General features: G+C 42.0%; 1 protein-coding gene across 4 annotated transcripts in view; it reads left to right on the plus strand.

The window, feature by feature from the left end:
* Nucleotides 1-23,483, plus strand: part of Raly (RALY heterogeneous nuclear ribonucleoprotein) — a 71,274-nt gene extending 47,791 nt beyond the window's left edge. For 3 of the 4 annotated variants that reach the window (XM_013011030.1, XM_013011028.1, XM_013011029.1), the window contains exons 2-8: nucleotides 15,666-15,930; nucleotides 17,124-17,196; nucleotides 19,112-19,278; nucleotides 20,097-20,210; nucleotides 20,403-20,620; nucleotides 21,823-21,871; nucleotides 23,135-23,483. In XM_013011030.1, coding sequence (XP_012866484.1) covers nucleotides 15,675-15,930; nucleotides 17,124-17,196; nucleotides 19,112-19,278; nucleotides 20,097-20,210; nucleotides 20,403-20,620; nucleotides 21,823-21,867 — 873 coding nt within the window. In that variant the 5' untranslated portion in view covers nucleotides 15,666-15,674 and the 3' untranslated portion in view covers nucleotides 21,868-21,871; nucleotides 23,135-23,483. Of the gene's footprint in view, nucleotides 1-2,697; nucleotides 2,705-15,654; nucleotides 15,931-17,123; nucleotides 17,197-19,111; nucleotides 19,279-20,096; nucleotides 20,211-20,402; nucleotides 20,621-21,822; nucleotides 21,872-23,134 lie in introns of all 4 variants that reach the window. The other variant, XM_013011027.1, reaches the window with a different exon arrangement.
* Nucleotides 23,484-24,061: the final 578 nt, after the last annotated feature.

Raw genomic sequence — 24,061 nt, forward strand, 5'->3', positions numbered from 1 at the left:
GAGCGCTAGCCTTGAGCTGAAGAGCTGAGGGACAGCGCCCAGGCCCAGAGTTCAGGCCCCACGACCGGACCCAAAAAAAAAAAAAAAAAAAGAATACTAGCCTTGAGCAAAAGAAGCTCAGGGACAGTGCCCAGGCCCGAAGTTCAGGCCCCACAACCGACAAAAAAAGTAAATCAGAACAAAATGATGTTTATTAAAAACTATACATCAATATAGATATAATTGCCTAATAATGCTAATTGGAAAAGAAATAGGTTACACTAAACAGATGATGGTGTATGCCTCTTTAACATCAGCATGAGTTAAAGATGAGACAGAAGATTGTGACTTTGAGGCCAGCCTGGGCTGTATAGTCTCAAAAAGAAGAAAAAAGCAGAAAAGATTATCAAATTAAATTTAATGAATGATGTAACACAATAAAAATCACAGGAAAGAAATAAGAATAAAATGCTTTTGGTAATTATATAAGAAGGATGTTGTTTTTGGTTAGTAATGGTTTTACTTACTAATTTCAAGTAATAAGCAGAAGTTCTCAAATAATCAGAAATAATATAAGTTCTTACTCTAAACATTTTAAGATAATGCAGCAAATCTGGTCTTGGCTTCAGTTTTAAGCAAGGGAATGATAGGATATTGCTTTAATAACAATGGAAGATTAAGACTGGTGGGAAAAAATGAATAGGTAGAGGCTACATTCTAAAAAGTATTTAAGAGGCCAAATAAATAGGGGTTGATGAATGACCTGGTGCGTGTGTATGTGCATGTGCATGCAAACATGCTTTATATATGCTTAATAGAAAACATTGACTTGGGTTGTTGACATAGCCAAGGTCACGTAACTAGTAAGTACTTATTTGTGGATTTAAATCCTGGTTGTGTACATGCATGAAGCTACTGTATATACCTAATAGAGAACATGGATTCCAGTTGTTGAATAACATAGCCAAGGTCACATAATTAATTAGTGCTCGTTTATAGATATAAATTCTGGTCTGTCTAAAACTTAAGACTTTTCCCTTATTGTTGAGACTCCTTTTTCAGTTTTGGGGAATTTTTTTCCTTAATCAGTTGTTGCAGCACTGCCTGTTTAGTGTGGTATCTCCTTTTTGAGGGGAAAGGAGGCTCAAAAGAGTTCTAAAACAGATTTTTAAAAAAAGGCCATGTGTACCCCAGCAGCCGTGGTATTTGGGTTAATTGGTTAAATTGATTAGTTTAGAAGTCTGTATCATTTTGGATGGTTCACTGTAATTTAGCTAAGCTGTTCATTGGTTATTTATTTGACATAAATGGTAGCAGGGGTTCTTGAACTTAGGTAGGTTAATGTATATCCTATTATTTGCAGAGGAGCATTTGGTGATTAAGCCACGTTTATTAATGATGTTACATCTGTGGGAGCCGGAAGAGTCAGGTTGTCAACTTCAAAGGGAGTATCTAAGGTATTCCTGAAGGAAAGGTTTGCCTGAGCCATACAATACCCCATTCTCATGCCTACCTCCCACAAACTAAACCCAAGAAAAGGTATTTATTTAGTCTTTAGTCTATATTTTGGAATTTGATGCCTATCCCCTTAGAAAGGGACCCAGTTCATACTGACATGTTCTGTTAAACTGACTGCATGTGCACTAGGGTTTACTCACTTATAAAGTAAGCGTGGCTTAACCCATTTAGAGGATTGTTGGGTATGGATTTGGTTGCCTTAATTTGTGAAGGACCTTGTAAGCTTTGTAAAAGGGTTTGGATTTGATTCTCTAATGGGTCTTAAGTAGAACGTAGTAGGGCCATATATGAGGCAGATGCATAATAGTTGTGGAGTTAACTTTTCTTTTTTTTTTCTTTTAACTCAAGGCTAGCCACAGCTCCATTTCTACCCTTTTGCTAGTTGTTTCGAGATAAAAGTCTCATGGACTTTCCTGACTTCCTTGAACTGCAATCCTCAGATCTCAACCTCCTGAGTAGCTAGAATTACAGATGCTAGCTGAGCCATCAGTGCCTGACATGTGGAGTTAGTGTTTTTACAAGAGTGATAAATGCAAAGTAGCTGTGATGCACATCATTCTTAATTGTTACTTTTGTGCCAAATATGTGGCACTGTGGGATGATGTTTAGAGCTTGTTCCAGCATAGTAACGAAAGACCTGAAATATTTATAAAAAACAAAGGTTTTAGCTCAGTTTTAGAAGCTCTATATTCTGTAGTTGGCCTGACATTTTGGGCCTGTGACAAGAGTGTATGGTGGACTGAAACTGCTTACATCACAAGCTAGGGAGTAGAGAAAAAGGAAGAAGTACATGCTTTCTTTAAGGACATGCCTCCAATGATCTACAGATCTCCAGCTAGGCCCTTCCTTTCAAGGTTTCCACCAACTTGTAATAACACCACCTTGGAACCAATCCTTTAACACAGGCCGTATAAAGCATTTAGATGATATCAAATTATAGCAGAGTCCTAAGTGATAATAACATCAACATTCTGGAGAGCAGTCAGCTTTCCTCCCTACTCCTGTTTGAATATGAGAAATAAAAAAGAAAACATATGCTAAGACACATTTATCTTTAGGATCAGTTCTTTGTGAGGCTGTGAGGGATTATTTTGAATGAAAAAAAATTTAATTAGCCATATACCTGAGGGGTACTACATTTAACTGCATTGCCAACTTATGCACCATCTAGTCCCTGATTTCATCCAGTTGGCTGCCTGCTTGGTACCTCTGGCTAGGAAAACCTGCAGCAGCTTTTCATCTATATCGGTGTAGCACATACAAGAAAACAATATGGTATCTCCTTTGACCTTCACAGCAAGCATGCTACAAGTGGGCAGGGGTAGGAATTTTTATCCCTGTTAGATAGGGAACTTTGAACTTGAGAGAAGTGAAATACCTTCCAAAAGTCACATAGTTAGTAGAGGTCCCAAGGCTCCACAAGCAAGGGAAAATCTACTAGGAAGCCCCTCTTACTGGTTTGTTTTTTTGGTTGGTTTTGTGGCCTGAACTTTGGGCCTGGGCATTGTCCCTCAGCTCTTTAGCTCAAGGATAGCACTCTACCACTTGATCCACAGCACCACTTCTGGCCTTTTCTGCTCATGTGGTGCTGAGGAATCAAACCCAGGGCCTCATACATTACATGCAAGGCAAGCACTCTACCACTGAGCCACCTTCCCAGCCCCCTCTTACTATTTAACTTAGGGTAAAGTCTATCATGTGGAAGGTTGTTAGGTCTCCCTCTCTGTCTTCTTTACTTATGCTACTATAGACTGGAAGATGCAGATAGTTTTCTGTAACCTTACTCAAAATAGAGTAGTCACAGAATGTAAGAATTTCAACAGAGACTAAATAGTGAGCAAACAGGGATGTCTTGTACTATGAGCCCCTAGGTCCTGTTGTCCGAAAGAGAGCTGTGTCTCCTTTTGTGGTCTTCAGTGTACAATGAGGCCTTTCTAAGAACCTTGGCTTGCGGGGAGCCTCTGTCTGTCCTGATTTTCATCTCTTTATTTTTTTTAAAATTTTTTTTGTAGATCCTGTAGTCTCCTTTCCTCCACATAGTTATTCATTAAACACTTAATGAGTGCCCACTCCTGTGGTCCCTGTTATGTTCAAAGCATGTTGCCAAGGGCTCGAATTTTGAAGCTAACTCATCTTACCTACAGTGATAGTACTTTTTCCTTGATCATTTACCGGTAGGTTTATGTTACAGTAAAACTGATCATCTGCCCTTATCTGCTTACAAGGAGACATTCCTAGAGGTTCCAACAGTAACAGGGACTAATATTTACATGCTTTTGACTGTGTCCAGATACTGTTGTGAATTCTTACACAAATTATTTTATCCTCTGGCAACACTAGTGATATGTATTGTTATCCTCATTTTACAGGGGGAATGCCTGAAGCACAAAGAACTTACTTGATGTCAAAGAACTAACTCAATAGCAGAATGAAGACATTTTTGTGGGGTTTTTGTTGTTGTTGTTAGTCGGTTGTGGGGCTTGAAGTCGGGGCTTGGGCACTGCCCCTGTGCTCTTCAGCTCAAGGCAAGCGCTCTACCACTTGAGCCACTTCTGGCTTTTGAGTGGTTTTTTGGAGATAAGAGTCTCACGGACTTTCCTTCACTGGTTGGCTTTGAACCACGATCCTCAGATCTCAGCCTCCTGAGTAGATAGGATTCCAGGCATGAGCCACTAGCCCCGGCTGACATTTTGGTTTTACAGATTACTCCAAACCACATTCCATAGTCTTTCACATGGTAATAAGGACTCTAGACTTTGGTTCCTTGATGGGTCAGGCCTTTAATTCCAATACACACAGCAAGCTGTGCCCTTTTCTCCACTAAATCACATGATCACTTAGCTATAGTTGTATAAGCTCAATTAGAGCAATAAGAAGTTTTGCACAGTGATGAAAATTTGGACATGCAGAGTAATGAATTCAAAGTAATGAATATGCTGGGCACTGGTGGCTCACACAGATCATCCTGGCTACTCAGGTGGCTGAGATCTGTCAGCCTGGGCAGAGAAGTCCGTGACACTCTTATCTGTAATAAACTACCCAGTGTTGAGCGAAAGAAGCTCAGGGCCAGAGTTCAAGCTTCAAACAAAAAACATTTTAAAAACCCACCAAAAGTAATGAGTACTATTTTGCCTTTGGATGCTGACTTAACTGGTCAGCCAAACTCTTACATATAGTGTACCACTCAGGAATGAGTCTGGTGTCCATATTAACTCTCAGCTTCCTGGATGGAAAGGCTGGTGTGTAGACATCTGTGATAGTAATACTGGAAATTAGAAATAATAGACTATTTAAGGCATGCCCTTTCTCTTCTTGGCTGGCTTTATAGCTTCTAGTGTAGCAGGAGATGGCTCAGGAATACCAGCCTCTTTAGGAATGGAATTTGCCCTCTTCTCAGGCCTCCAGGCTGTTACAGTCTTTGTTTTTTACTGGTCCTGGGGCTTGAACTCAATGTGTGGGTGCTGGCTTGTGCTATTTTGCTCAAGGCTAATGCTCTGTCATCACTTGAGCCACAGCTCCATGTTTTTGGAAGTTAATTGGAGGTAAGAGTCTCATGTACTTTTTTGCCTAGACTGGCTTTGAACCATAATCATCAGATCTCAGCCTCCTGTGTCACTGGGATTACAGGTGTGAGCCATCAGTGCCTGACTGTTCTAGTTAAGCCTAGATTCTCTTGCCTTTTAGGATACAGCATTACCTAGAGTAAATGACTAAGATAAGTCACCTCTAGAAGAACTCATTTGGCCTTCCTACCTTCTCCCTTTAAAGGGGCATGTATGGCAATTTTTATGAATTAACACACCAAAGTCTGAAAGAAATCAAGCTAAAGAATTTGAAAGCAGTGAAATTATTAAATAACATTCTTTCTTTGCTTTGGTGTCATAAAGGCTGTTGGAAGAGTGATGGGGGGAGAGGATGGGAGCTTGCTACTAAAGTATAGCTAGTCTAAATTATTACTGATTCACTATCAGCATGGAAATTGAGAGGAAATACTTAGAGAACTTTTTTTGGTGCTGGTCCTGGCTTGATCTCTGGGCCTGGGCTCTGTCCCTGAGCTTTTGTATTCAGTGCTAGCTATTTACTAGTTGAGCCACAGCTCCACTTCCAGCTTTTTGTGGTTAATTGTTGGTAAGAGTGTTCTGCCTGGGTTAACTTTGAACCCAAGCTTGGGATCTCAGCCTCCTGAGTAGATAGGATTACAGGCGTGAGCTACCAGTGCTCAGCCTAGAAACTTTTGTAACAATTTCACATTTTGTTGTATATAAATGCTTGTTTATAATGGGTTGGAGTTTCATAAAACAAACTAGTCCTTCACTCTGAATAGTTTTGAAATGCTTTGGCTTATTTAATATGTATGATAAAGTAGAAATGACCTTGCTTTGTCTCTAAAAATAGACTCAGAGTTATTTTAGAGATTATTTGATGGTAAGTAATATTTTAGGGTACTTAATATATGCTTACCACTCAGTACCATATGTATATTACTTAATCCTTACCACAGCCCCAAAGCAAGTCATTAATCATCTCCATTTTTCAGAGACTTTGGAGAGTATTTATGGGACTGGCCAGATTCAAACATGTAGTAAGTGACTTAAGTGGGATTTGCATGGGAGTCTAAGCGTGTTCTTAGCCTAAAACATGAAAAGGTTTTCTTTGTCACTCTATTTTTTCTATATCACTAGAGATATCACTAATTCTATCTATGACTTAACCGATTTTGTAACTTTGAGTCCACAATTCTTCTGGACTTTTAAATTTTCTCAGTTTACCTTCCATGTTAGGGACTGTATTTCTTTAATCTTCATTTCATAGTATCAAGCTTGACAGTCTCTCAGATAATACTGAATGCTGAGGCTGTTAGTTGTACTGGGTTCCTTTCAGACTCTTTCTCTAAATATCTTAGACATTTTACCCTCTGACCTACCTGGAGCATATATTTCCCACATAGTCTACCTGGTAGCACAATCTTATTTCCTCGTGACAGTTAGGCAGTCTTCAGTCTGGGCTTCACAAAAGCCACATGGCAAAAGTACACTGTAAGGTGTGCTTAGGGTAAACCATTAGGGGCTAATACAAGTTAAGGAATGTAAAGAGCCAGCTCACAAAGTCAGGAAAACACTCCATTTCTACTCAGTGGGGTTGAGGCCTAAGGCCTAGAGCAGCCCTGCTGGCAGCACTGCCAGGCCTGAGTAATGGCTACAGCTTGGAGCAGGGTTTTCTATGAGCTGCATCAGGGTCTCCAGTAATTGGAACATGGCACCTTCCGACTTATAATGGATAACAGAAAGAGAAGGGCATTTGTCACTGCCTGACTTCCCTGCAGGAGAGAGGCTCATAAGTCACAGCTGACAAACCCTTTGATGACTTTTAAACTTCATTTACAGAAAAGAATAGCTATAATCAACCAACAGCAAGCAGTGACTAATCTTGCCACATTATCACTGTGAGGAGCCAACCCCTTAAGGCATGGGAAGGGTGAGGGGACCATACCCCAGGCTTACAACAAGTGCTGAATGGCTCTTCGACTTGAGTGGGTACCCTCAGCAAAAATCAGAAAATGTTAAGAGATAGAGGAAGAAGCTGACCAACTATAAGCAGGTACAAGCCAATATTGAAGCCAATATTGTGCCAAGATTAAAAGGACCAACTGTTGTCTCGTACAGATTTGTCCCAGTTCTGCCATTGCCTGGGTAGAGTAGAACTAAGTACTAAGGCTTAAATTCTTCATCTGTGAAATGGTTACAACATATATGCAAGAGGTTTAAGGTGGTTCCCGGCACACAGTAAGCGCCTATTTAATCCTGGAAGGGCCTTTTGTAGTCATATAGGTCTGTTGGCACATAAGCAGCAAAAACCAGTAGCATTTTTCTTGTGAATGAAGGCTTAATGGGAACAATCTCAGGAGTAGGAAGAGTATAAGTTTTTAAAATCAAGACAAACAGGATCTTTCATTCATGTCAGTTAATGTAACTGAGGATAAAACATTAAGCTTTCTGAGCGAGTTTTTTCACCTGTAGAATGAAGGTGATACTATTTACCTCATTAGTTTGTGATCAGAATTATGAGAGATTATGCCTGTAAAGCTTCCAACAAGTACCTGTTAAAGTTGCTGCATATTAAACTGTGTACTCCTTTAAGACCAAATTTGTATCTATCAAGGAATAGTTGATATTCTACTTAAACATTTATTTCCTAGGCCCATGTACACTTGGGAAGATAGGGGTGAAAGAAAGAGGGAGGGCACATTTTGTACATTGTCCCTACAGTTCATCCTGCTAGTGTAGCCTCTTCCTTTTTCAGTGGTAATTCATCTTAAACACTTTCCTCTTTTCTTTTTCTTTTTTTGTCATTTGTAAGGCTTGAACTCTGGGCCTGGGTACTGTCCCTCAGCTCTTCAGCTCAAGACTACTGCTCTATCACTTGAGCCACAGTGTCACTTCTAGTTTTCTGGTGGTTCATTGGAGATAAGAGTCTCATGGACTTTCCTGCCAGGGCTGGCTTTGACTGGTGATCCTCAGATCTCAGCCTCCTTAGTAGGTAGGTTTATAGGTGTGAGCCACCAGCGCCTGGCAACACTTTTCTTTTTCATAGACCTTTCCATTGTTTTCTTACTCCTTCTCTGATCTCCCATATTGCTTTGCTTAGGTTCCTTCCCAGTGTTTTGTGGACATTATAGGTGTCCCTGCTGGAAGTAAAGTACTAGACCAATTGCTGGATGATTAAATGGTTAATTTGTTCATTAATTCTTGGTCCATAATTAGCTTAGAATTTGAATTTTTTGTAGTTACGATTCGATAGGTGGGGTTGCTTTGGCAAATAAGGAGATTAGAAATCTCTGTGTATATGTGCGTGTGTGTGCTAGCGTGCATGTGTGCGTGTGCTTGGACTTAAGGCCTGGGCACTGTCCTTGAGCTTTTCTGCTCAAGACTAGCACTCTAACAATTGAGCCACAGTTCCACTTGCAGCTTTTTGGTGGTTAATAGGAGAGTAGAGTCTCATGGATTTCTTACCCTGGCTGACTTCGAACTGCAATCCTCAGATCTCAGTCTTCTGAGTAGCAAGAAATACAGGCATGAGCCACTGGCGCCCAGTTCGATTAGCAATAATCAGTTTTGGGGACTAGAAGTCTAAGATAATTACTCTCCCACTCTTTTGTTACTTTTCTCCACATCTGTGAAGGGGCACTTCTATCGTGTGCTAAGCCTCAGCCTAAAGCTAGTCAAGGATAGAGTTAGTGTGTAAGGTGCAGGAAAGGCAGGCTATCAAGATAATATACTCAGACCACACTGTGAGGAAAGAAGACTGAGGCCCATCCTTGACTTCTGTTTGTGCTTTGACCTTCCAGGGCTTACCATATACTGATAACAATGTTTTACTATGAAACTAGAGCCTCATGGTACAATTGAGGAGTGAGAGTGATTGAGCAAAGCCTGGAACATCTTTACCAGACCTATACAGTAGTAGTTTGACAGGCATGGGGAAGATGCACCATTTTGAAGTTCCTAGGTACTTAGTACTAGAATAAGAGAGTGAGTATGCATAGCCTCCCTACCCTAACTTTCCTGATCTCAGGTAAAATGGTGCACATTAGCGCTGGAGTGTGGGTGATCTAAGTGCCAGGTTGGATTCATCTGCTCTTATAAGGCAGTTGGGTTGTCTGGTGTGTTTTTTGTCATTATGATACAATACCTGAGTAAGTCAACTTAAGAGAAAAAGGATTTATTCTGGTTTATGGTTTCAACATATGGTCATCTGGCTTCATTATTTCTGGGTCTATTGGTAAAAAAAGAGTATCATGGAGAGTTGGTGGACCAAAACTGCTCATATGGTGGCTAGAAACAAAGGACTCAGGAAGGGACAAGGCACAAGATAAAGATATACTGTGACCTTCATACACATGCCCCAAGTGACCTGTTTCCTCTGGCCAGGTACTGCCCATTCAGCTAAGAACTCATCAGTGAGTACAGGATCCAGAGCCTGTGCTCTTTTTATTATTTTGTGTACATTTTGCCTTTGTTATTAGGAAATAGTAAAAAAAAAAAAATCTGAAGTTGCTCATGGGAGTAGAAATGCTAAGGAACTAAAGGAGCACTTTTTGGGAAATTAGTTCTGTCTGGCCAATAATGATCATTTGGGCGATGCTGGTGAGTTTAATGAGATTAATAGAGATGTTCTGTCATCCCTGGCTGTCTGGTAACCAAGATTTTTTGAACCAAGGAGAAGGCCTAGATATGATCTGTAAATAATTGTTTGGATTCTACAGACTCCGTCTCCCTATCACTGACAGCTTTTTCTCCTAAACCATTCAGACATCCTCAGAGTTACTTAAGGTTAGTGGGCTTTAATAAAGCCAGTAGAGTTCATCAGGACTGGCTTGAACATTCTAAACAGCACTAAGACACCAGCTGGAGCCACATCACTACCTTTGAGATCATCTTTCATCAGAAGTGGGTCAGAGATGGGTAAGGCTGGATTTAATCTAAGGCAGGATTAGAAGCCCAGAGGGGTGACATGGCAGACTCAGAAGATTTAGGATAACTGTTGAGATAGTAGTATGTAGAATATGAAACCCCCTAACTACTTCCCCACTAGTCTGTTGGCCTTAAATGAGTCACCTATGCTGATCTCAGCAAATGAGACTAGCAATATGAAGATGTCACAGTCCTTTAGTCACCAGATAAGGGCTGAGTTTCTACTCAGTCACAGGAATTTGAGATACAATATGGGAAGAATTTCAGGGAGGCTTATACAAACTCATTAGGTGGAAGTTTTAGTAGGAATTTATTTTAGAGTAACAGGATAAAGTAGAGAGGGGGTAAGGGGAGGATGTTTCCTGCTTCTTATGCAGGAAATAGGAATAAAAGTAATAAAATAGTGGTTTTTATCTTCGGTCTTTATACTGATTGGTGCTATACATGTGGTCATATTATCTGGCATCTCCTAGTGATTAGACAATGTTTCTGAGTGGCCAAGATGGATGGGATTTATTCTAAAATATCAAGTTGTTAGTCAGGCACCCATGGCTCACAACTGTAATCCTAGCTACTCAGGAGGCTGAGATCTGAGGATCATGGTTCAAAGCCAGCCCGCACAAGAAAAGTCTGTGAGACTCTTATCTCCAATTAACCACTGGAAAACTGGAAGTGGCACTGTGGCTCAAGTGGTAGAGTGCTTGCCTTGAGCTGAAGAGCTGAGGAACAGTGCCCAGGCCTAGAGTTCAAGCCCCATAACCAACCAAAAAAAAAAAAAAATCAAGTTGTTATCAAGGCCTACCCAGGTTACAAGAACAAGAGGTACCTTCAGGACTTCTCTTTGCCAGATGTAATTTCTAATTTTCTGTCTCTATCCATTTGAAATTTAAACTTTCAGGGACTTAACTTTGCCTGGCAAGTACTCTACCACTTGAGTCATATTCTTTTGCTTTTGTCATTTTTATAAATAGGATCTTGCTTTTTAGCCAGACTGATGGGGACTTTGTTTTCAGCTTTCCATGTGGCTGGTTTGACAGGAATGTACCACCATGTCCAGTGTTTTGCTAGTTGAGATGGGATCTTGCAAGATTTTTCTCTGAGGTAGACTGTCCATCTCAGCCTCTGAAGTAGTTAAAGCCGAGTCGTAGCTTTACATTTCAAGGAGAAGGCAGGTTCTGATAGGTTCTTTATATTCTCTATTCTTGTGGCTTAATATCTAGAAGGGTAGTAGTGGTTGACGGAAGGTAGCTTGCTCAAGTTCTGGTTTTTCAGTTTACTTCCTCTTCCAACTTCTGAATCTAGCCTTTTTAATACTTACTATTTTTTTCATTTTCCTTCTCCTTACCTATCTGGCCTCACTTTCATTCTGCTGTTAGAAAACAAAAAGGTGGGGGCTGGGAAGGTGGCTCAGTGGTAGAGTGCTTGCCTTGCATGCATGAGGCCCTGGGTTTGATTCCTCAGCACCACATAAGCAGAGAAAGCCGGAAGTGGGGCTGAGGCTCAAGTGGTAGAGCGCTAGTCTACAGCTGAAGAGCTGAGGGACAGAGTTCAGGCCCCATGACTGACAAAAAAAGAAAAAAAAGAAGACGAAAAGGTAATTTATAAACAGAAATTTCTTTCTCAAAGTTCTGGAGGCTGAGAAGTTCAAAATCAAGGCACCAGCAAATTCAATGTCTGATGAGGGCCTAGTGGCTGCTGACTTAGGGACAGCTGTCCTTTTGCCCCATTCTCATGTGGTAAAAAATACACATTAGCTCTCTAGAGTCTTTTTTATATAAACCTGTTTGTGAGGATTTTGTTTTCATTACCTAATCACCTTAAAGGGCCCCACTGTCTTGTTCTTTTTTTGGGGGGGGTCAGTCATGGGGCTTTATCCCATGGCTTGGGCATTGTCCCTGAGCTCTTTTCACTCAAGGCTAGAATTCTACCACTTTGAGCCACAGCTCCACTTCTGGTTTTCTGGTGATTAATTAGAGAGTCTCATGACTTCTACCCAGGCTGGCTTTGAACTATGATCTTCAGATCACAGTAGCTAGTATTATAGGCATGAGCCACCCATGCCCAACTGTCTTGTTCTTAGATTACCCTGGGGACCCTTTCTGCAGAAAGCCAAACAATTAGATTAGTCAGTGTTCATATTTCCTTGACCAGATGCAGGAAATAGACTTACATGTGACATGGCTCCTTTTGGTATCATACAGAACATACTCTCACCTGAACTTGGCCCTAATCTAGAATGGTCCACAAATGTCAGTATTACTAGAATAGAAAAGGGCTTAAGAAGTTTTTTTTTTTAATTTATTTATTTATTTTTTATTTGTGAACATACTGTACAGAGGGGTTACAATTACATGGGCAGGATAATGCGTACATTTCTTACCAAGCATTGCAGCCTCCTCCTTTGGATTACCCTTCACATCCCTTCCCAGCCTCCCCCCTCCCCCCCCCCCCCCCCCCCCCGGGCCGACGTTGTAAAGCTCGATTTGGACATGACAACTTATACTTCTCTTTGTTGCATCAGGTCCACCTGTATCCTTAAACAACTGTTTTTTCCCCCTCTCCTCCACAAGTTATACTGACATCAAATATAGTGAAAGCAGGGGTTATACTGTGGGGGAGGGACATACAAAGCAACAAAGAGATAGTCTTATAAATGCGTTAGAAACACATGCATGAAAGAAAAAACATTAAAATACATGTCTAAGGGTTCATTTTCCTGACATCACATTATCTGACCTTTTCCGCTTGACTCATACATATACTAGATATTGCAAATAAGGGAAACCATGGGACCTATGTTTCTTTGGGCCTGGCTTACTTCACTTAATATAATTTTTTCCAAGTTTTTCCATTTCCTAACAAATGTGGCAATGTCATTCTTTCTGATGGAGGCATAGAATTCCATTGTGTATATATACCACATTTTCTTGATCCATTCATCTACTGAGGGGCGTTGGTTCCATATCTTAGCTATGGTAAATAATGCTGCAATGAACATAGTTGTGCTGGTAGCTTTAGTGTGGTCTTGTTTGTAAACATTTGGTTAAGAAGTTTTTTTAATGTACATTATCTTATACCTCAGGTGATTAGAGAGAAAATTGGGTAGTGCCAAATCTGAGAGATTGAATATACTACTAAAGGGAGTGCCTACTGATGCCTCCATAGTGCCAAGCACAGGTGCTTTGCAAATACTTCCTGTTCAGTGATGTTAGAGGCTTCTGGCAGAGGTCTGAGGTATCCACAACTATCCTACCCCTGCCAGGTCAGTGACAAAGCCAGCAGTCATCAATAGGTCTGTCGAAATCATCCCTTCTCTCCTTTATCTCAGTTGCACTGAAGTCCTGGTTGGCTTCCTCCAGTCAAATCAAAACTATTTCCTTAGTGATTTTGATATCACATAGGAGCCCCATCGCCTTCTTGTATACTCATGATGACAAAGAATTAGCCCTTTGAATGGCATGATCCAAGTAAGAGAGGGATTATCAGAACTGTGAGAAGTGAGCCTCTCAAAGGAATCATATGGACAAGTGTTACATGAAATGGGTAATTGGTGTCCTTCACTGCTTTATACATAGTGATGATTGGCTGTAAAGGTAAACTAAGTAATAAGAGTTCATCCCTTCCAAGTCGATTCCTAAGCTGGTACCCGCCTTCAGTAGCAGTGCTGACATTCCCTCAGTCTTTGGCTTCAGTTGGTGCATGCCTACCCCTCATGTCTCCTGGTCCACCCTATGATTTTTCTTGTAAAGAGTGCCACCAGCTGGCCAGAGCATGCCTGCTTCTAAAAATAGAAATATTTAAAAGACATGCGAAGTCTTTCACCTTAGTATGGCAAAAAGATTTCTTTTACTTGTTTTCTTAGCTTTCTTATCTAATTCTCTGGAAATAAGTCCTCTTTGCCCTCAAATAATTAGGCAAATAGGTCTGGCCTGCTGGTGAAAGTTTTGGGGTTTTTTTGTTGTTGTTGTTTGTTTGTTTTTTTCTGGTTGTGGGGCCTGAACTCTGGGCCTGGGAAATGTCCCTCAGCTCTTCAGCTCAAGGCTAGCGCTCTACCACTTGAGCCACAGCACCACTTATGGCTTTTTCTGCTTATGTGATGCTAAGGAATCGAACCCAGGGCCTCATGCATGCAAGGCAAACGCTCTACCACCTAGCCACTTTCCCAGCCCCTGGTGAAAGCTTTTATACACGTGGCATCTTCTGAAATGGCCTGAGGAGGTTGAGATTGTAGTTGTACTAGCCTATACCAATGAGCAGAAGATATCTACAGGACATACAAATGCCAAGGCCTTTTCTTTTGACATTGAGCTGCTTCTCCCTGGAACCTATACCTAAGTATACCTTCTTTAGAAAAAGAAGTCAGCAAAGGGATAAAAGACATACCTAGCTAGGCACTGGTGGCTCACACCTGTAATCCTAGCTACTCAGGAGGCTGAGATCTGAGGATCTCGGTTAAAAGCCAGCCCGGCCAGGAAAATCTATGAGACTCTTATCTCCAATTAACCACCTAAAAACCGGAAGTGGCGCTGTGGCTCAAGTGGTAGAATGCTAACCTTGAACTGAAGAGCCTGAGGGACAGTGCCCAGACCCATAACCGACCCCCAAAAAAAGAAAAAAAGAGACATATCCAGAGTACAGAAAACAAAGTATTTGCAAATTTGTTCTCAAGCAAAACAAAACAATGTTTGAATGAAAATAAGCACAAATATAGGAAATAATAAGAGATTATTAAAGGTACTTTTCAGATAAATATGTCATCTTACTATGATATTTAAATTGACTTTAACTTTGGGAAGCAGAGTGATGAAGTTGATAGTAGTGGGCTAAGTAGGTCCATGTCTAGATCAAACTAAACAGTTTCTACAATATGTATTTATTTGTAATTAACCATAGAGCCTCTTTGATACTCTTTTTTTGAGTGAAAATACATACAAAGGGGTTACAATTACATGGGCAAGATAATGAGTACATTTCTTATCAAGCATTGTAGCCTCCTCCTTTGTTTCCCCTTCCCATCCCTTCCCATCCTCCCCCCGCCCCTCAACCCAATACGTCTCCCTCCTCCCCCGACCAAAGTTGTAAAGTTCATTTTCGACATTACGACTTGTACATCTCATTGTTTTAATGGGTCCACCTATATCCCTATTTAAACGATTTGCTTTTTCCCTTCCCCTCCACAAATTATACCAACATCAAATACAGTGAAAGCAGGGGAGGGATCTTTGCTACTCTTCTGGAGTAGCCTGTTGTCCTACATTGAGGGAACAGAAAGAAGAGCTGAGGGTTGTCTTTAAATTTAGATTCTAAATGATGTAACATTTGAGATGGGTATTAATGTATGGGTTTAAAAGAGTTGGACTCAATCAAGCAGACTAGTTAATCCCAGCCTTGCCATTCAGCATTGTGACTTCTCTGACTCTGAATGTCAGGTTCTTCCCATCTGCAATATATTGTTATGTGTATCCTTGTCTACCTACATGAGTACCAAATGAGGAAACAATGTAAAGCACCCTGCATGAAATAAGTGGTAACTTTCTGAGATACAAGAAAACACATGCAGAAACAGGGAGGTTGGATGTTGCAGGGCTGGGAGTATTTAAAAAGGCAAGGAGCAATAATCAGTTAAATCAGGATACACATTGTAAGCAGCCCTTGATTCCAGCTTGGGACCCAAACTCACTGTGACTTTCTTTTCAGGTGGTCACCATGTCTTTGAAGATCCAGACAAGTAATGTAACCAATAAGAATGACCCCAAGTCCATCAACTCCCGAGTTTTCATTGGAAACCTCAACACAGCTGTGGTGAAGAAGTCAGATGTGGAGACTATCTTCTCCAAGTATGGCCGTGTGGCTGGCTGTTCTGTACACAAGGGATATGCCTTTGTCCAGTATGCCAATGAGCGCCATGCCCGGGCAGCTGTGCTAGGAGAGAATGGACGAGTGCTGGCTGGACAGACGCTTGGTAAGATAAGCCTCTCTCCACAGGAATATCTGAATATCCTATAGAGTAGTTTGCTGTCAATTCCCTAGTTCCTCACAATCCAGTTCTCCTTTTAGACCCCTTCTCTACTCCTCCCAACCACTTCTACTGCTCAGAGATTTTATAACTTGAACAGATTATGTTATGATACAAACTATGTAGTTATGATAATGCCTATAGAAGAGAGTTAACAGAAGCCTCTGAAAATTATTTTGTCCTGTCTCTGCTTTCTCGGTGCTTCTTAATAACAATCTTTAAGGTTTGGTTAAAATTTAAATTCCCTAGGTAGAAAGGTAACAGTGGACCCTGGTATAGTCTGTTACTTTGGTCTGCAACTGGTTCAAGTTAGAGTCTTTTCTGACCACCAGGAGGAAGGAGTTGGGAATACAAGGACAAAGCAGGACGGGTCTCTTTGCCTTTGTTAGTACATACATCCATGGTGTAATGTGTGTAAAGTTTGTTTATACACATTCTTATTTGTGTATATTTATGTTTGAGAAGGGCAATATATGTATTTGATACAAAGTATATAGATGTGATTGAATATGTGGACTTACACCTTTGTGTGGATAGGTGTGTGTAAGTGTGTGTGTTTGAATATACTTGAATGTGTATGCAGGTATGCATATATTTATCAAATATTTATTGAGGTCCTATGTATTACACATTGTTCTAAGCATACATTTGGTAGAATATCTGTAAGATTGTGTGTAGACTTCTTTACCTATGGACAATTACATATAATGTATATATATGTATATGTATACTCAGCTATGTATAACTATGTACATTATGTATACCCATCCAAGTCTGAGTATATTGAGCGTAAATGTTATGTGTGTATAATTTTCTTGCTTGGGTATGTGAGGTAAGTATATATTTCTCTATACTTGATGAATATACTTGTGTGTATATGTATATGACGTACATGGTATATGCATGTATGTGTGAGTAGTTCCTTAGTAGATGTGCATATATGTGATTCCATGTATATGAATACGTAAATACCATATCAATGTGGGATGTCTGGGTATGTATCTGATGTATGAAGACATTGTTTTATTGGCTGCCTCAGTACATGTAATTAACATAAGTACATAAATTACTATGTGGGTACATGAATGACAATAATATGTCACGTCAGAATTCCAACTTTGCCTTCTCCCTCCACACAGATATCAACATGGCTGGAGAGCCCAAGCCTAACAGACCTAAGGGGCTAAAGAGAGCGGCATCTGCTATTTACAGGTGGGGCACTCATTTTGTCTTAGGTGTGTGGGTGCAGCCCTTCTTTCCATAGAGAGAATAAACGCTGGTAGTGACGGTGTGCTGAACCTAGAACTGGCAATCTGTAGAGAGTGGGCTAAGCTCTGGCCTTCTCCCCTTTCTTTCCCCAGTGGTTACAGATTTGACTATGGTTACGAGTAAGACAGCTTCTACAGTAGGTGAGCAGAAGAGGGTTGTGCCCAGGCATAAACAGCCAAGCTGGAAAGATTATAAAGGATTACTTGTGAAGCCTATTCAGTCTTTTAGTTGGGAAAGGGAGCCCACGAACATGAACAAGCATCTGTTCAAGGTTGCTCTACAAGTCAGTGGCAGACCTGGGACAAGGGTCTCATTCTGAGATGCCCAGGCCAGAGAGACCACCATCATACCACACTGTCGCACACTGACTGTCCTTCCTCCTTCTAGTCCTATAGTGAGACTTGAGGGACTGTACAGCCAGTGGACTTCACAGAAATATAGCCAGTTGGAATATACAACAGCAAAGAACTAACTGCAGTTTGAGCCCTCAGACTCCTGTTTTTCATTCTTGTAATTTTCATTCTTCTTGCTTCCATGAGGTGTCCCTAGTTAGCCAGAAAAAAGCCAGAGCTCATTCTGAGCTGCTTAGGCTTATATTTATAGTTAAGAGGCCAGCAGCCATTGAAAGTCTGAATGAGGCCTGCTGTAGGTTCCCACTAGCCATATGGTTGACTAGAGGTCATGGTGAAGGCTGGCCCAGACTCTTCCCTGCTTCTCTCACTCCAGCTTGCCCACTCCAGGTAGCACGAGAAGAGCAGGATCACTTGAGTCTCAGTTTTTCTCCCTAGGGGCAGGGTATTAGGAAATATTTTAATGTGGTGGGAAGTGTCTTAGTCTGGGAGTTGGAAGACTTAGTGCTAATTCCAAATCTACCACTGAATTCACTGTGACTTTAGGCAAGTCCCTTCCAACTGATCTTTCAGGTCTCATCTAGAGAGTGAGTGATTGGTTGAGTGATTTCTGACTAAAGCCAGAGCTGCCCCTTTTGGGTAGAAATAAAGGGTCCAGGATTGTACCCATTCCTAGAGACTCCCAACCTCAGCCATCACCGTCCCTAAACAAGAGCGCTAAGCAGTGAACATTGACTTGCCTAGTGATGACTGCCATCACAAATATAGTACAAAATGTTCCCCAGACCAATGCCGCAGTTCTCTGCACAAAGATGGTAGCAGTGGAGGGAGAAAAATGAGGGAAGAGGTAACAAGTTAGACAAGAAATGTAATCACTGCCTTATGTAACTATAATCCCTCTGTACCTCATCTTGACAATAAAGTTTTTTTTTTTAAAAAAAAGAAAAAGATGGTAGCAGTGGAAAGACCTCTGTTGAGTTGCTGCTATCATTGGGAAAAGGCTTTCTAAAGAGGACCAGATGATAGTGTTGGGATAGCACACAATCTGGGGACCCTGATCTTGATGTGCTACTCAATCTCTGGCCTCCATCTCTGAAATGGAACAAGAAATTAAAGGAGGTCCAAAAGGAATAAGCTTACAGTCTATCTCTGCATGTCTCTGAAGCCATGAGTTCCTGAGTTGAGGATCTTGGTATCCTGGTTTTTTTCACTTGTCACACCTTCTGAAGTTTGTTTTTAAATAGATTCTCTCATAGCAGACTTGGGAAGACACTGAATTGAATAGCGATTCCTCATTAAATAGATGAGAAAAACTGAGTCTCAGACAAGCTCAGAGATTGTTCCTAACTGGGGGTTGTGCTGCCTTTCCTCTTTACTCCAGGGCTTATTGGGAGCAGACTGATAAAGTATTGTCATAGAACTCATACCCTCATATGTACAGCTAGAGCTGCAGTGACCTCTGGTGGCTACAGACTATGCTGCAGCCTCTGGCCTTTTTGTCCTCACAGGCTCTTTGACTACCGTGGTCGCCTATCACCCGTGCCAGTGCCTAGGGCAGTCCCTGTGAAGCGACCTCGGGTCACAGTCCCTTTGGTACGTCGTGTCAAAACTACCATACCTGTCAAGCTCTTTGGCCGCTCCACAGCCATTAATACTGGCTCAGTGAAGATCAAGTGTGAGTAACAACATCTTCCTAGATGATATGTGTTTTTATCATCAGCAAAATAAGAGAATCAGGGCTGGGAATATGGCTTAATGGTAGAGTGCTTGCCAGCATGCATGAAGCCCTGGGTTTGATTCCTTAGTACCACATACACAGAAGCCAGAAGTGGTACTGTGGCTCAAGTTGTAGAGTGTTAGTCTTGAGCAAAAAGATGCTCAGGTACAGTGCTCAGGCCCTTAGTTCAAGCCTTAGGACTGGAAAAAAAAATCACTTTTTTTTAACATTGGAAAAAAAGAAACAAATTTCTCACAATTCAACTCTTAATACAACCAAATGAGTAGTTCCATAAATTTTCAAGAAGAAAAGTCTCCCATTTGAAAAGGGACTTTGTTTGGACACAGATTCTAATGCTGTTACATGGTAAAGAGATAGCATCATTTTTCCTCGGGTAAGGATAAAGACAAGTCTACACAGGCCCATTGTTCCACAAACATTGTAATGTTCATATACTGCAGTCAGATAGTAGAAATGATTGTAAAAGACCCTCCTTTCATACCTTTAAAAACAGATTCCACCCTGAATACAACCAGGCACACATGATCCTACCACAGGTGTGTATTCCTGTACCCCCAGTCCCTTTTGTATTGAGATGTCTAGTAGAAAGAGCCAGGTTCCGAGAAATGGGCTGGTCTCCAGGTAGGTCCAAGAAGACATCTTTTCCCTAGTCAGGAAAAGTGCCAAAAAGGAACTGTTCTAGTTTGCCAAATGGAGTTGGGGTTTTGTTAGGGTTATACCTCAAGGTAACAGCCCTGTTCCCTCTCCACTTTCAGTAAAGAGCAGTGAACTGCAGACAATCAAGACAGAGCTGACACAGATCAAGTCCAACATTGACGCCTTGTTGGGTCGCTTGGAGCAGATTGCTGAGGAGCAAAGGGCCAACCCAGGTCAGCCTTTGAGGACCAAGGATGGGGAGGATAGTGCATTGGGGGAGAGTGGGGGAGATGATCTCAATCCCAGAGTTCTGCAAATCCCAGTCCATCTGTACCCACTGTGCTGAGGTCAGCTTCTGTTAAAGTACTAATTTATAGCTGCTCGGTTGAATTTTAGTTGTTGTTCTTCTACCCCCACCCTTCAAGATGGCAAGAAGAAGGTTGACAGCAGCAGCAGCAGCAGTGGTGCTGCTGGTGGTGGTGGTGCTGGTGGCAGCACTGGTAATAGTGGCAGTGGCAGTAGCACCCGACCACCAGCCCCACAAGAGGATGCCGTTTCTGAGGTGGACATGCCTCAGGGAGAAGCCCAGACTCGGGATGATGGTGACGAGGAAGGGCTGCTGACGCACAGCGAGGAAGAACAGGTGAGGGACTGGGCAGGGCATGCTGGGAAGGACCAGGATTTACTTTGTATTCTTAGTATCAGGAGGGTCACAGATGGAAGGAGCCTCTGAGCTGGTTTGCTCCTCTTGAGTGCTTTCCTCCTTCCTAGAGGTTGTAGTCCTGTGAAGAGAGGGAAGCATAAGGAGCAAGTAGTTGCCTATTTCAGCTGCCAGTCAGAAATTTCACTGGGGACTGAGACAGACCTTGGTGGAACCCATTTTGGCCTCCATTTTCCATGTGGATTGGAGAAGAAGAGAACTTGGGTTTGGGGTGGGGATGGCCCATACACTGCGGAGTTCCAGAGGGTTGCCTGGGAACCAATACAGGGGTGGATTTCTATTCCACACGAGGATTTTCTAAAAGCCATTGCTGCTCAAGCTTGAAGTGGGCTGTTTAATAAGAGGATGAACCCCCTCCCCTGTCTATTTTGGAAGTATCCAAGCTGAGGTAGAGGAACCATTTAACATCGAGTGGGAAGGTCAACCAGACTGGGTCTGTATGAACCTTTTATATAGTAGTTTACTGAACACTCCTTGAGTTCCCACACTTGTTGTCCATACTTTATAACTTGTTTAAGAGCAGTCCTGCATGATTCAGTAAAATGGCAACATTTTACTCTGTAGGGAAACCAAGACTGGGGCTGGGAGATGATGGGGTCAAGTAGCTTGTTTAAGCCCTTACAGCTTATAAAGGCCAAACCTGGCTTGAAGCCCGAAAGTCATCAAGTCTAGAGCTTCTCCTTCTAGTCACTACCAGGTTCCAGCTTGAGGACAAATGGACTAGGTCTTTTGATAGAAGGTCTTCCTCATGACCAACTGCTCTTTCTTTCTTTGACTCTAACCTGATATTTCATCTTATTCTCTTAAACACGCCAAAGATGGGGAGTCTACCAGTCTACAAGGTTTTTAGCCTACTCCAGTCCAAGGTCTGTTCCATGTGCAGAAGTAACCCTCCTGATACTCTTACATACATGTATCTTCTCTGGGCCCTTCTCTTTCCTGTGGAGCCCTCAAACTACCCTCTTGGAATCTTAGGTCAGCCTTACTGACTGGTTCCATAGTCATTTCCCTCCTTCTCTGTGCTGTACCCTCAGATGGGCCCTGAGCCCCAGGACCTTTGTGAACGCAGAACTCAGAGTTTGCAGTAAGTGATGTATGGTTTCTGCTTGCCTTTTCCCTCTCAGGAGCACAGCCAGGACACAGATGCAGAGGATGGGGCCTTGCAGTAAGAAGGTATGGGGGCTCTGGGAGGTACAGGGAGGAAAACAGTGGACAGTGTTCCTTTTTCCTGAAGCAGATATAGGGTAGTGTTGTGTCCAAGAATGAGGGCCCCTATATATCTACTTACCTTGTGATGCCTCTGGTGGAGGCTTGGCAGCTGGAAGCAGCAGATGCCATTCTTATCCAGGATAACCCAGAAAGGGTTGTGAGCAATGTTAACTATCTTTACCTTCGAGTTCCTAGTCCATTGGTAGGACACAAACTATTGCTACCCAGTGTGAGCAGGATGACAACAGAAGGAGGAAGAAACGATACATAAGCTGATCCTGCTTATGGTTGAGAGAGAAGTATTCCTACCAAGGAAACTGTCTTAGCCAAGGCACAGCTCTGTGACAATCCTTATAGTGTAGTGAGGCCAGCTCTGTGCTGTGGTCCAACGCTGCAGTGTAAGGAGAGGGGGCACTAGTCATCATCAGAGGCTAGAGTTATATACTGGGCATAGGGGCTTGGACTTGATCCTGATACAAGGAGGAAATACCCTGGGGATAAGAACTTCCTCTGCTTTATCTGATTTCATCTTTAACACAGCAAGGTGGGAGTTATGTTGGATGTAAATGTAGGTACTGAAAGTGCCAGGAGATGGCACATATCTAATACGATCCCAAGGTACTAGTTGGGGGAGCCAACACTTGAACCCGTCAATGTGTAATTTCATAGTCCACTTTCTGGCTGTTGGCCACCACCCTGCTCTCCTCTACCGTAGAGGAAAGCCAGGCCATATTTTGTTCTGCCTGCTGTCTGACCCATTCCCATAGAACCATGTTCAGAGTAAGGTAGGCTTGGACGATGATGTCAAACACCCGTGATCCCAGGGAGCTGTTGAGATTAATGGTACGTTTATGAAGATGCTCCACCAGTTGAATATAGGACAGTTGAGCATAAAAAATTCCACAAATGGTTAAGTATAAAAATTCCTCATGTATAGGTTTTCTGTTTGGAATTTTAAACTTGTTTTACTTTGTGAAGCTAGTTTATAAAGTAGGCATAGTGGTTCAGGTGAAGAAATGGAAGTTCAGGGTAAAGATGAGGTTTTCCCACAGTTACATAGCCAGAATATTAAAGAGGCCAGATCCAGAATGCAGGTGTTATCTTATTTAAAACACCATTCCTTCATCTTTCCTTCCCTACTCCCATGATGACAAATTTATCAGGGTTCCTTTTACTCAGTTTTAGTCTCTTTGTCTTTTTTTTTTTTTTTTTAATCTCTTTTCTCAGTCTGACAGGAGCAATGGCCACCAGCAGGAGAAAGGCTTCACTGTCTCAGGCCTCAGCCAGGCACCCACCCTGGGTGCTGGACCCATAGTGGGTACTACAGGAAAACTGGCAGCAGGCACTCCTCCCCCATGCATCCCAGCCAGTGCCACATTCTCTGCAGATGGAGTTACCGGCCTACCCTTTCCCTGTGCGCCCTCCCTGTCTGCACTGTCCAGGCCAGAGGGCAGAGCACAGGACTTCCCCACACTGTTTTCTCTCCCCAGGACACTCCCAGGCTTGGTTTTTTTCTATAGGTTTGGAGGGCGGGTGGTACAGGGAGGGGACCTTAACAATAAAGAGATTGGATCCAAACCTGCTCTGAGATGAAATGGTTTGTGTTTTCTTATGATGGCATCCTGGCCCTGCTCCCCACCAGGAAGTTAGTGTGCTGAATTCCTTCTGATCTCAGTTTATTCCCTTCTCCCTCCCAGGGGTCATTGTGTAGCTAGTCTAATACTGATCCATCTAGGCCTTAGTTTCCTTGTGTGATTTTATTCAAGTAATTAATAAAAATGGTTTCTGGGCATTGGTGGCTCAAGCCTATAATGGTAGCTACTCAGGAGGCTAAGATTTAAGGACTCAGGTTTGAAGTCAGCCTAGGCAGAAAAAGTCTGAGACTCTTATCTCCAATTAACCACCAAGATGCTGGACAAATCAAGGTATGCCTCAAGTGGTACATAATTGTAGGTATATTTAAAACTGAGAGAGTATACACTACAACAGGATGACTATTGGGAGGATAGTACCAAGAGTTTAGAATATGCTCTTTAGCCAGGGTCATGAACCAATCCAACTAAAATTGAATAATTGAAGAGCCAGATGCTAAATCTGCCTCTTTAACCAAATAGTCTGTTCACTAATTTTTGTGGTTTTTGTTTTGTTTTGTTT

The sequence above is a fragment of the Dipodomys ordii genome, unplaced genomic scaffold (assembly GCF_000151885.1).
Source record: "Dipodomys ordii isolate 6190 unplaced genomic scaffold, Dord_2.0 Scaffold13, whole genome shotgun sequence".
NCBI classification, from domain to species: domain Eukaryota; kingdom Metazoa; phylum Chordata; class Mammalia; order Rodentia; family Heteromyidae; genus Dipodomys; species Dipodomys ordii.